At 45.7% G+C, this 11,863-nt stretch overlaps 1 protein-coding gene across 3 annotated transcripts; it reads right to left on the bottom strand.

Annotated features, from left to right (window-relative positions):
- Positions 1–4,927: 4,927 nt before the first annotated feature.
- On the bottom strand, positions 4,928–10,249 carry LOC144172529 (uncharacterized). Of its 3 annotated transcripts, XM_077701204.1 has the most exons (6): positions 9,962–10,249; positions 9,055–9,150; positions 8,934–8,996; positions 6,738–6,803; positions 6,626–6,682; positions 4,928–6,123 (listed from the first exon to the last, which is right to left on the bottom strand). In XM_077701204.1, exons 1-6 carry the CDS (start codon positions 10,164–10,166, stop codon positions 5,261–5,263), a joined length of 1,350 nt encoding a protein of 449 aa, XP_077557330.1. In that variant the 5' UTR covers positions 10,167–10,249; the 3' UTR covers positions 4,928–5,260. The 3 variants fall into 3 exon arrangements, 2 of the variants coding, with proteins under 2 accessions (XP_077557330.1, XP_077557331.1); XR_013323035.1 differs by lacking the exon at positions 6,626–6,682; XM_077701205.1 differs by having other exon boundaries at positions 6,626–6,803.
- Between the last annotated feature and the right edge of the window lie 1,614 nt (positions 10,250–11,863).

Here is an 11,863-nt window from a genome sequence, read left to right as displayed (position 1 = left end):
ACTAGCTTGACAGTTTTGTAACTAACACTGTTTGCAGTGGGTGAAGCTCCGAGCAGAATTTCGAGGTCGCCGGCGGTTCTCGACTGAATTATTCAAACTGACAGAAAGCTGAATTTTACAAAGAAGGCTGTTAAATATTGCCGAAAAACTTGTTACTATGAATATACAGATTTCCTGTACCATGTAGGCTAACTTACCTGTGGTAGTGATCTTTTGATACTTTGTGTTTGCAACTTAGGGCATCTTTTTTTCTTTCAGAGCATCCCAAAAGTGCAAGCACTGCATTGCAGTTCTATTGTACATCAAGCAAAGAAAGCAGTTGACTTTGCTTTCCTCAACAGATTTGCCGCAGTCATGGGGACAGAACGCCAAATACACTGTAAAACAGAAAAATGCACCCACCACTGTCCTCAATCTACCCTGCTGCCCAAAGGCAAGTTGCATTGTTGAAATTAAAAGTACTTCTTTTTGTAGGCTTGGGCCGAGGGTATAACCGCTGGATATGAAAATATCACTTAATGTACTGTCATGAAGCACAAGGCAAAAAGGGCCAGCAGACTAATGTCAAGTTTTTAGTTACTGTTTTTTCTGTTCACTGTAGCAAATTTCAAAATTTACAATGAATTTTAAATTTACTGCTTCCATGGCTGCAATACGTGCCAAACGAGAAATTCTGGACTTAATTGTATCAACGGTTGTAGCAGCTTACATTTTTTAAACACGAACTGCATATTCAGTTCCAGGAACCTGCTGTTCCCCGTCCCAGAGAAGGCGTGCTACAACGCTTGACAGCCAACCTGCCGTACACATCTACGGCAGAAATGCACATGAAAAAGAAAGTGAGACTCGGTAAGATTTTGCTTTGTAGTTTCCGGTATCATGAAGTATAATATGATACAGCGCAAAATATTGTGTAGAAATTGCTCCATCCCAATCTGGAAGTCCTTTAAGATTGCAGCACAGTGCACAACACCTGTCCCTCCCTTTAAAATGTCGGTGCACTGTGACCAATGTGCGCTATATTATGGCATTGTAATTTATATCAGTTGCATACAGCATAAGAGTAGCATGCAAGATAACTATCATTGTAAGAAAAATAAATAGAACTTGCTTTTTTTGTTTCATGCGTCATCTTTGCAATTATTTAATCCTATAATCATTTCTTGCTGTATATTAGGGCATTGCAATGCCAACAGTGTGTGCGAATAATTCAACATACCCCTTTTTACCCGTGATTTATTTCTACTTAAAAACCATGTAAATATTCATTTGCTTCAATGCAGCACCTGATGCATCCATGCAACCCGAGGCCTCCACCCAGGAAACTTTGAGCACGGCCCCAGCTCAACGCCAAAGACCACCATCAGTGCTTGAGTTGATAAGAAGAACTGACAAGGTAGACCTTCAAGCTTTTTTGGAGGAGGCGCATGAGTGGTACGACGAAAACACCATTCTTGACATCCAAAGGTGTACCATAGAGCAATCCTCAAGTGAGGAGTGGCATGAGTATCGCCGTGGAATGGCGACAAGCACCATTGTGCATTCATTTAAGACTAAGGCCCACAAACTGCAAACTGAGCCCCGACCGCACAACCTGACTGGCCTGTACAAAGCTGTGACAAGGCAGAACCATTTTCAGAGTGCAGCAATGGTGAAAGGCCTTCAGAAAGAGTCCGAGGCCCGGGAAGTTTACCGGGCAGTTATGACTGCAAACGGCCACGATGTCGAAATCGGTGAGACTGGACTCGTCATCTGGCAGCACTTCCCTTTAATGGGGTGCTCTCCAGACGGAGTAGTTTCGTTCCGGTGCGAGTGCTGCCCAGCGAGGCAGACACTCCTGGAAATAAAGTGTCCAGTGAAGGTGGCAAACTCGTTTAGCAAAGATCGCCCTAAGCCTCATTACATGACTCAAATGCAGGTGCAGATGGGGATCGTAGGCATTTCAACATGCGATTTTTTTGTCTACGAGTCACCTGATGTGTGACGGCTCTTAAAGGGGCACTGACACAAAATTTTGAAGGCGAGATAACTTCGGAGATAGATTGGTGGGAACACATATACATCATCTGCAAAATATCAGCGGCGAATACAGCCTAGAACATATTTAAAATCAATTTTGAAGTGTGCGAAACGCAACCGAGCAGCCAGCAGAGGACCACGCGCAATTGTAAATAAACAACATCCAAACACGTCACGAGTTTGTGTTTGCCGCTTCCGCACTACCGGCGTTTTACGCGGGCTCGCCCGGCTCGCCGCTCCAATCGGAGGGCCGGAGGGCGGAGCTTCTGCTTTCGAGAACGAACGACCCGATCGTTGGCGGCGGAGGCGCCGTGATTTCGTCAGCTAATCGGGCAGCTGGCCGCGACCAAAGTTCTACAGCGATTGCAGGCACTCTGTTTCTATTACTGTTTATTACCATTGGATGCGAAAACGCGCCAGAGGCACGAAAAGCCCACTGAGCTAGCCGCACGGTCGCTGTGCAGGCGGTGGCCACGGCCGCGAAGTGGCCCAGGCCGGCGCAGGTAGCTCGAGTGATAGCTTGTTACCGCTGCACGAAATTGTCCCCAAGTCCCGACCATAGTGGCTTACATGAGAAAGGAGCTAATGATGCGATGGCGGGTTGCATTAAAAATTGTCATCTGCACCGCTTACGAGAGCGGCACTCGAATATCCGCCGCAGTGCTGAGCCGAACACATCTGTAGGCGGACCTGTAGGCAGACCGGCTGCGGCTGCTCCCAGCGCGCGTCTTGCCACCCACCGTCTCGAGCGTCGCGCGTCGTTCTTTAGCCGCGGTAGCATTTTCATTCGCAGCGCCTGCGTCACATCCACGGTCGCTTTTTAATTAAGCGCCTCACGAGATCAGTACGTGGGGGCATTCGCAGAAACTGCGTCGATGCGGATTCGACAGTGCTACGGCGGCTCTGCTCTGTGATATCCCTCCGACGGTCACGTGGTCAGCTTTGTTCACACGAAATCCACAAAATCCATCGTTTCACGGCACTCGCTGAAACCGAAACTGCGACTGGCCGCATTTAAAATCCCTCTAATTAAACAACCGTCGCACGCTGAAGCAAATGAGGTTTCTACAGGTTATAAGTAGGTCACTAGCTACTTATCGCAACGAAAAAAACAAGATGCTAAATTTTTGTGTCAGTGCCCCTTTAAGGGTAACATTTGATGAGGCGCGTTTCAACGACTGCTACAATGCGATGAAGTCGATTTATGCAGAGTACCTTTTTGACACCCTTCGCGCACCATAATGACATAATACAAAGTATCACTGCAGCCTATTCTGGTCCACTGCAAGACGAAGGGCTCCCCTAATGATTTCCAACCACTCCTGTCCTGCTTTTATCGATTCTATTCGTTGCCCCAAATTTCCTAATTTTGTCCCTCCATCAGATTAATGGTCATCCCCTTCTGCTAGACCTATCTCTTGGTAGCCACTCTGGTACCCTGGCGGTCCACCCGTTGTTGGTTCGTCTCATTACATGACCAGCCCAAGTCAATTTCTTTTTGCTTACTTTAACTATGATGTCCTCTACTCAAGTTTGCTCCCTGATCAAAGAAGCTTGTTTCCTGTCCCTGAGTGTTACTCTGATTATTATTTGCTTCATGGCCCACTGGGCCAACCTAAGTTTGCTTTCAAGTTGCATAGTAAGGTGCCAAGTTTCCACTCCATATGTCATCCCTGGCAGGATGTGTTGGTTGTATATTGTCACTTATGCGGTTAACTATTTCTTTGGTAAAAGCTTGTATACAACTCAGAGTAGGCTGCGGGGTCTGTAATTCCTAAGGTCTTCTCTTCCCGAACTTTTCTTTCCTCCATGTTCTACACACTGTTAACAAGCTTTTCTTGACACTTTTATGGATGCCAAACCTCCCCCCTCCCCCTACTGACCATCCCCCTCATTTAAAAAAAACTCACGGAGAAACTGGCACCCATTGTACATTGATTGACCAATGACTTGCTGATTGTTTCTTTTGTTGCAATGCATTTTTTTGTGAATTTTGATTGTATTCTTTTGTACTATTATCTGCATTGCAATTTTTATTTTTCTGCACCCTACTGTGCTGTGACACCGAGTTCAGGCTACAACTATTGTGAAATACCTGAGAATATGAAACAAGTTCAGGCTACAACTATTGTGAAATATCTCAGAATATGAAGCCTGTTCGGGATCTATTCGCACAGCTACAGGAACTATGTTTTAGTACAGGGGCAGAAGTTTGTGAACCCATCTGAATGAATTGACTGCAATAAAAAGAGAGCTTTGGGGGCACAGCTTGTGCGTGATCTTCATTTATTTTTCATAAACTTCCTTCAGAAAAATAAATATATGTACAACCTGAGAACAACGGTTTGAGGAATCATCGTTGTTAATATAATTGGATGGAAGTGGTGTACATAACATAAGGCATCATTTACACAGGCACTAATAAAACTTGCAAACTTTGCGTGAAAAAAGACAAAAAAATCACAGACAAATAAAATCACAGTTATCTTGTACTACCCACGTACACATAAAAGTGGAAGACTAGTGAGCACTTGAAGCACATTTATGACTGCAACAACCTGAGAACAACGGTTTGAGGAATCATCGTTGTTAATCTAATGGGATGGAAGTGGTGTACATAACATAAGGCATCATTTACACAGGCACTAATAAAACTTGCAAACTTTGCGTGAAAAAAGACAAAAAAACCGCAGACAAATAAAATCACAGTTATCTTGTACTACCCACGTACACATAAAAGTGGAAGACTAGTGAGCACTCGAAGCACATTTATGACTGCAAACAGAAAAAAAGGCATATTGGATTTGCTGCTTCAGAACTATGATGGCTGCTTCTGACAAACATTGGGGTACTAAAAAATCAAAACTGTCTTCTTGTCGGTAAAGCAAACGTAACACGTGAAGGAATATCGTGTCGCATTTTGAAAGCCATGGGTTTTAAAATAACTGTCTGTTAACACGATTATTTAACACAACTTAACTACAGCACGCCGACAGACTTTGGTTTAGCAGGAGATAAACAATGAACATCTTAAAAAAAACATGCTCAGTCACACGATTATTTGACACTACTTGACTACAACTCTTTGGTGCGTATTTGGGAGGAACTTGTTTTCAGCCAAGATGGGCCTTGAAAGGTTCACAACACCAGCAAGCAACAAAACTACTTTGTCAAAGACAGGAAGAAGTTGCAAAGGAAATTTCTGCTGCAAGGTTTTATAAACTTTCAAACGTTGTATTGCTCACTCAACGTGCACTCGTGCCCTAGCAATAGCTTGGTTACGAAGTGCTTCGTGCTTTTCCATCTGCCGCCTTTTTTTTAAGAACGGAGGTCTATCCATGCCTACTCGGGCTTCTTCGCAAAGGTTGTCAATCAAGAATCCCTTGTCTACCATCACATGGTCGACGTATGGCATGCACTTGTTGAGAATGTCTGATCGGGCAGTGAGCTGAGAATCTGATGCTCTTCCGCCATACCCAGTGCCTACCAACGTTATCATGCCACTTGGTGCACAGCCAATTAGGACTTTGATGGTGTAGGTTTTCTTGTAGTGACTGTAGGTCAACAAACGTGACGTTAGGTCCCCTGGCCTTTCAAGTGCGATCTCTGTGCAGTCAAGCACAACACGTGTGTTTCTATACTGGTGAAAATAAATAGTCAGGTTCTCCAGTATAGACTCCTTTGAGGGAAAAAAAACTGCATCTGCCACAACACGCGCAAGAATGCAAATGCTAATCTTTAGAATACTGGCTGCCGTAGTTCGGTGCACAGAAAACAATAGCCCCAGAAAGCTGAAATTAATGTTGTGGTACAGCTTAACAAATACCATCAAAACCACGTCTTCGTCGCTTAAGGCAAAGCCTCTTGGTACACAAACAGTGCGTAAAGCAGTGAACTCTGAAATTATGTTCTGCATAAGCTGAAGACACCCCAGCCCTGTTAAAGTCCGAATTTTGCTTTTCTCTTCAACAAGTGAGTACGAGAGCAACGGCTTCGAACGCCCAATTTCTGGCTGAGGGTTCACTTGGATGCAAGCATCTCGTAATGTACCCGCCTGCTGGCACACAATGGAAGCAAACATCTGAAGAACATCCTCAGGTGGCACTGTAAAAAATGTGCAAGTCTACAATTAGGCAGTGGCATACCTGGCACTGCATGTTGTGGAATAAGCAGTAATTTTGCAAACAAGTAACTCTTCTCTAGCAAGAGACTGTTTCTATACACTCCTCTAGTTTGAGCGTGGTCCCTTAGTAAGCATATTATTCAAGCAATTCAGTAACGCAACTATTCAGACGTTGATGAAAGGTTAATTCATTCGCATCTTAGGAGTGCATAGCCTGTATAAGAACAAAATTCCGGTTTCGAAGCAGCCAGGGCTGTGAACTTAATTCGCAGGTTATAACTTTTCCAGATTTGCTCTCCGGAAACAGAGGAAACTGTATAAAAATGAAAATGCAAGCCCACATGCTTCCTATCCATTTAGTTGCTGTGCATAACCTTGGCTCCGAGGCTTACGGCTGCAATTGCAGCATTTGCAGAGGGTACTTTTGCCAACAGCTAGAGTTATAAATCTGACTAGTAATGTTAGTGCAATTTCTGGACCAACCTTCAACAGTGTTATCCTCTGTGTCGCAGGCACTGCAGTTGTCAGCACCATCATCACCTGCACAGTAGCGTATTAAGTTCCCAAGTAGTGTTCGATGAAAAATTCCACCTACCAATGGCGAAAGCATCCTTTAAACTGCTACCTGGGTCTTTTGGACTGGATGGCCCTTGGCTGGCTTCTGCATGCAAGCGAGAAATAACAGTGTAGCTTGTCACAACCCGAATTCTTTGGGGCTACTGTAATTTAATAAATCAGACACAATGTGATGCAAATTGTGAACATCTGACAGCAGAAATACAATATCAAAAACGTCTCACAGTATAAAACACGCAAAATATATTTTAGCAATATTCAGGCACACTGTTATGGCATTTTGGCACAAACCGACCATTTCTTGAAGTTCAACGAAGAAAGATGTACCCATTAAATGCAATATCATTAGTCTAAGTATTAGTTCTCTTGTATTAAACAAAAATAAGCGTGACGGCAGAATAACCGCTAAGAAAAACTGTGCTAGCACCTACCCATGTGTTACACTAATCTTGCTGCAACCTAGTATGCGCATTGTTTGTCTGCCTTCCTCTGTACGTCCAGTTAGCGCAATTTTCATACGGCATAATGCAACAACTAGCCCAACAACACATTGTACTGCACTAGAACAGATTCTCACCACACAACATGTTTCTTCTCAAGTAACCCTACCAAAGAAACATCTCCCAGGTTCGAAAGTCGAACAAAGTTTCCGTATTTTTAAAATAGCCAGTCCTGTCAAGAACGAATGAATAAAACCTACAGGCTGGCCCTGAATTTACATATTATGGGGAGCATGAAACAATGCTTCCCCAAATCCGCGCCATCGCAATAATGACGATGATGCATCATTTGTATACGAGATAGGCATGGCCAGGCAAACTCTACAATTGGTTTAGAAAGACGTGCCAGCCAAATAAAACTGCCAAAGGAAGGGCTGCAAAGGTGCAGTAATTAGAGCACTGCATGGGCCCGGGCCGGCCCGAAAGCCCAGGCCCGACCCAGCCCGCGGGCCTGGCCGCCCGAATTCGATTATCGGCAGGCCCGGGATGGGCCTGGGCTCAGTGCCGCGTCCCGGGTCGGGCTCGGGCTTGAATTCATAGGCCCGGCCGTTAATAGTTCCCACATGAAGTGTAGAAAAGAACATAAAAATGAACATTCTGAGTTTATTTTTACGCGCTTCTGATGTTAGTTGCAGGAATTGTTTTAAAAACGTGTTTTGCAATGTCTGATAGTCACTGTACTGTTTTTTTAATTACATTTCACGTACTACATCAAAATTTTATATTTTCGTGTGTAACATACCAAAGGTGCAGTTACAAAGAATGCCCTAGCGGGGAAGGAATTAAGACAATCTGGAGCTGTGCGCCCATGACTATGTACACATGTTTTAAATGTCGCACCAATCCAAAAGCGGCTGCCGTGGCCGGGAATAAAACTTGCGTTCTAGAGAAACACCATCGCTTAACAACCACTGCAGGTAAAATATTTCAATGCACACACATACTTCAAACGGGGAGCAAGAAATTTCAGCAATACCAAATTGTGGCCGAGACAACCACGTGAAGTTGCCAAGAGTCTGGTCATCACAGTTGATGGTGTCTCTGGTGTAAGATTACGAGCTATTATTACGCCAATGTGGCGTGAACTGCAGATGGTGTAAGCTAAACTACGTGCACTTTAAAACCTTTATTTTTTGCGTTTCAATTCCTGATGTGCTTGTAGACTAGATGTTCCGTCTGATTGCCCGCTAAGAAGACACTGGACCAAATATAATAAACAAATTTTCTTCACCGTCTATGACCTGGCCTGATCATACACAGCGGGACCTCCCTAGGCTGAAAAATAAATTACTGGGCCCGGGCTGGGCCTGGGCTTCAGACGACGGTCCCAGGCCGGGCCCGGGCTTGGCCTTATAGGCCCGGGTCGGGCTCGGGCTTCACAAAGCGGGCTCGGGCCTTACATTGGGGCCCACGCAGTGCTGACCATTATTTCTTATTAATAAGCCCAGCTCACATCACTCCTGCAGTTTAATAGTGCCTCTGGCCAGTCAGTCAGTGGAAGCAGTTTGGCCATTGTCTTTAGTAAAAAAAACGGCTTTATCGAGAGTTATGAACAAGGTGGTGAGCATAAGTTGCTCGCCAATAAACTTCTAGGTTGTTCAACACCAATAAAAAAGTGCAACAGACCGGTATTGATTCACTGGCTATATTCGACCCATCTTTGGACTTACACTCCGACGTACCTTAAAACAATTTGTTCATTTCATGCAACTCACCCGCACTGCTGCTGGGGGAGTCCACAAGTCTTGTCAGCTGATTCAAAACTGGAGCTCTGTAGACTAATAAAAAAAAACAATGTGTCAATTTGATGAGGTCTTAAAAATAACAAACTCTCACCTGGTGCCTTTCGCGGTAACTTTGGTCTGTCAAAACTGCGCTGCGGCAGATTCAGTGTAGGTTCAGCATTGGTCTTCAACTTTCTTCGCTTGCAGACTAGAAGAAAAAAAAAGCGTGCGAGGGAGGGCACATTAAGGTCCCTGTTTTGAACCCTACATCGGTAACAATTTCAAAGAAGGCTGTTTTCAGCGAGAACGTTATTTGCACGCAGTTTTACTGTAACTAGTTGCGGTTTTATACGAAACGATCGCTTGGAATCAGGTACTAAGTATGTGGTAGCGACTACACTTAGCACGATTTCACTCAACATGTCGCACAGGAAACTGTCTCTAAAACAAAGCCAGGAAGTCCATGAGGAATTGTGTTTCCTCCAGAAACTGGACGAAACTCAATTAGAACCCCAAAACTTGCGGGTGTTGCACATTAACCATGCAGCGTACGTGATAAACAAACGCTAGCTCAACGCACAGGGAGGTAGATAGGTTCGATCTATGCAACACTTGAACATCAGCCGTGTTTACAATGCTACGACAAAAGCTCAGTGAACCGTTTCTGTAGAAAACGGCACGCCGCCCTTGTACGTCGCGGCGAAGTCACAGCATCAAAGAAAGGATCATCGACGCGTCACCTCACCGCTCCGCCAGCCCGCTGCGATGCCCTTCTGTCGAAGCCATGTAAACAGGACCACATTTTAACAAATCAGCATCTCAACGTCCACACGAACTAGTACCACAGTGATGCGGTACGTATCGCGAGAAATAAATAGGAATAGGTGAGCGCGTTGGTAATGCCGACGATCGCAAGAGAGCCCACGGGCATTGTTTACGCTACCATCGCGCATACGATTCTCGCCGCTGAAGTACTGCGGGCCGCAGATAATTCGAACCATAAAATTTTAGAGACTCACCTTTTCCGTTTTTCCTCACGGCTACGAAAGCATCGTCAGCGAAATGCTTGCTGCACACCATCGCATATTTGGACGGCTCTTTGTCGTTCCGCAGCCTTGCAAGCCACTTTTTGCGGTTCATGGCATTTTCAGGGTAGTAGTGGAAGCTTATCCCCGGTTCCGTGCAGTACGTAGAGCACTGGGGCACCGAACAATACCGAACCATCCTTGTCAGCGGGATGGTTTTAACGATATCACGCGAAATTAATCATAGCGAGTTGCCGCTCCATAGACGAACACAGTACTCGGTCGCGGCGTATCCACACTAGCGGTGCTAGCGGCGCGACGCTATCGCCCCCTATATGTCGAGCTCGCGGCGAATAGTCGTTCGTGGCAATCTTCAATTACTGTCGTTAGCGAGCATGTTGAGTTAGGAAGCCCCCTATCTTAGCTTCAAGCGCTCGTTTGCGCTCGTTTCCGCCGACGCGAGCACGGCCGGCGCGAGGAGCCGTTCGATGGGGCCCGCCACCGACCGACCCCGCTGAGCGGTATTAGGCGGAGCTTGGCCGTCGTCTGCTACAAGCGTGACGTACCGCCAAGCGGAGCCAATGGCTGCGCGCTTCTCGACGCAACCCTGTTTCTCTAGGTGTCACCGATCAGCTCTTGCGCCTGGTCGGTGGCGTCTCCGTTTCCACAGTGCTTCGAAGGAGCGGTTAAAGAGGGAATGCGCCAGGCCTTGTTGCGGGCCCTTTTTGATGAACGACAGCTGAGCTAATACTGGACGCTTTTAAATCATTTTTGCGACAGGATGTTCTTTGGATAGTACTCCAATGATTGCGCACGTAAAATCTCGACCTTTAAACACTGTTTAGGGCCCCTTTAAGGTTTCTACCTTTCACCTTAAAAACACATCACCACGGTAGGTTACAGCTTATGTTGGGGGGCTCTCCGTCCGCGGTGTCGCCAATACGCCTCGAGCGCTGCCTGTAAAGGCTAGAGTTCCTGTATATAGCTATATACAGGAACTCTAGTAAAGGCGCCACTGAAATCCCCCTAGCGGCCCGTTTCGAAAGCAGACGCGGGAGTTTCCGGCCCGCTCACCACTGTCGCCGTTGCTTTTGAGGCACGTTCGCGACTGATATTTTCCGTTTGTATTCGTTGGAAATACTTATTTATGTGGAGCAGTCACTCTGTTCGCAAACGTGGTGCATTTACGAGAGTGTAAATGCTTCTGACGCGATCTTAGTGTGGTAGATTCGGTCCACATAAGCGCCGGGTGTGTGTCACAAGCCGGCGTCACGAAACCCGCATATATGCATGGATCTGATTGTAATTTCACTGTCCTGAAATTTACTAACAGTCACTGCTTAAGCAGCGCTCATTCACATGCTAATTCTACAGCTACACAATGCGATGTAAATCGGTTTCGGGTGGTTCCATATTCTAGCGAAGCACGACAGCCCGCCAGTTACGCTTCATATCTCGGATATTGATCACTACCCTGAACAAGCCAATGTGGCATAAATACCACGGACATTCTACGCAATAAGTAATATTGATAATGCAAAATTACATGCGGGAGTCAGCACAAAGGGCTCGGTCGTCTTGTCGCGAGGTGAGCTTCCCCAAACAGTCATCGGTTACATATATACTCCGCCTATATCCGCGGCCGTAACTAAACGCTCTCTTCCGAGTGATCCCCTGTTCGTTAAAGTCGAAAAACAAAATAAAGGTGAACGCGCAGCTTGTGTGCGGTTTACTAAAACGGCCTTTCCTTGATTTCGCTCCGCATTTGTACACAACGATAGTTAAGCGCCCCGTCCGCCTCCTCCCTGTCTTGGAAAACATGAGTGCATTTCGCATCTAGTTGGTCTAGTGAGTTTAACCTTGCTTAAAGTAAGACGAACGTCTCTGGGATTTGCG

Source organism: Haemaphysalis longicornis, unplaced genomic scaffold (assembly GCF_048455015.1).
Source record: "Haemaphysalis longicornis isolate Haplotype H1 unplaced genomic scaffold, Haemaphysalis longicornis Haplotype H1 scaffold_23, whole genome shotgun sequence".
In the NCBI taxonomy this organism is placed as follows: Eukaryota; Metazoa; Arthropoda; class Arachnida; order Ixodida; family Ixodidae; genus Haemaphysalis; species Haemaphysalis longicornis.
This window is presented reverse-complemented; position numbering and strand designations above follow the sequence as displayed.

What these genes read in the sequence shown, in the direction of transcription:
- LOC144172529 (XM_077701204.1), bottom strand. Translation starts at nt 10,166, where the DNA reads ATGGTTCGGTATTGTTCGGTGCCCCAGTGCTCTACGTACTGCACGGAA. An exon ending in CGTGAGGAAAAACGGAAAAG is followed by an intron (nt 9,151 to 9,961) that starts GTGAGTCTCTAA and finishes TTTTTCTTCTAG; the next exon opens with TCTGCAAGCGAAGAAAGTTG. An exon ending in CTCCCCCAGCAGCAGTGCGG is followed by an intron (nt 6,804 to 8,933) that starts GTGAGTTGCATG and finishes GCTTGCATGCAG; the next exon opens with AAGCCAGCCAAGGGCCATCC.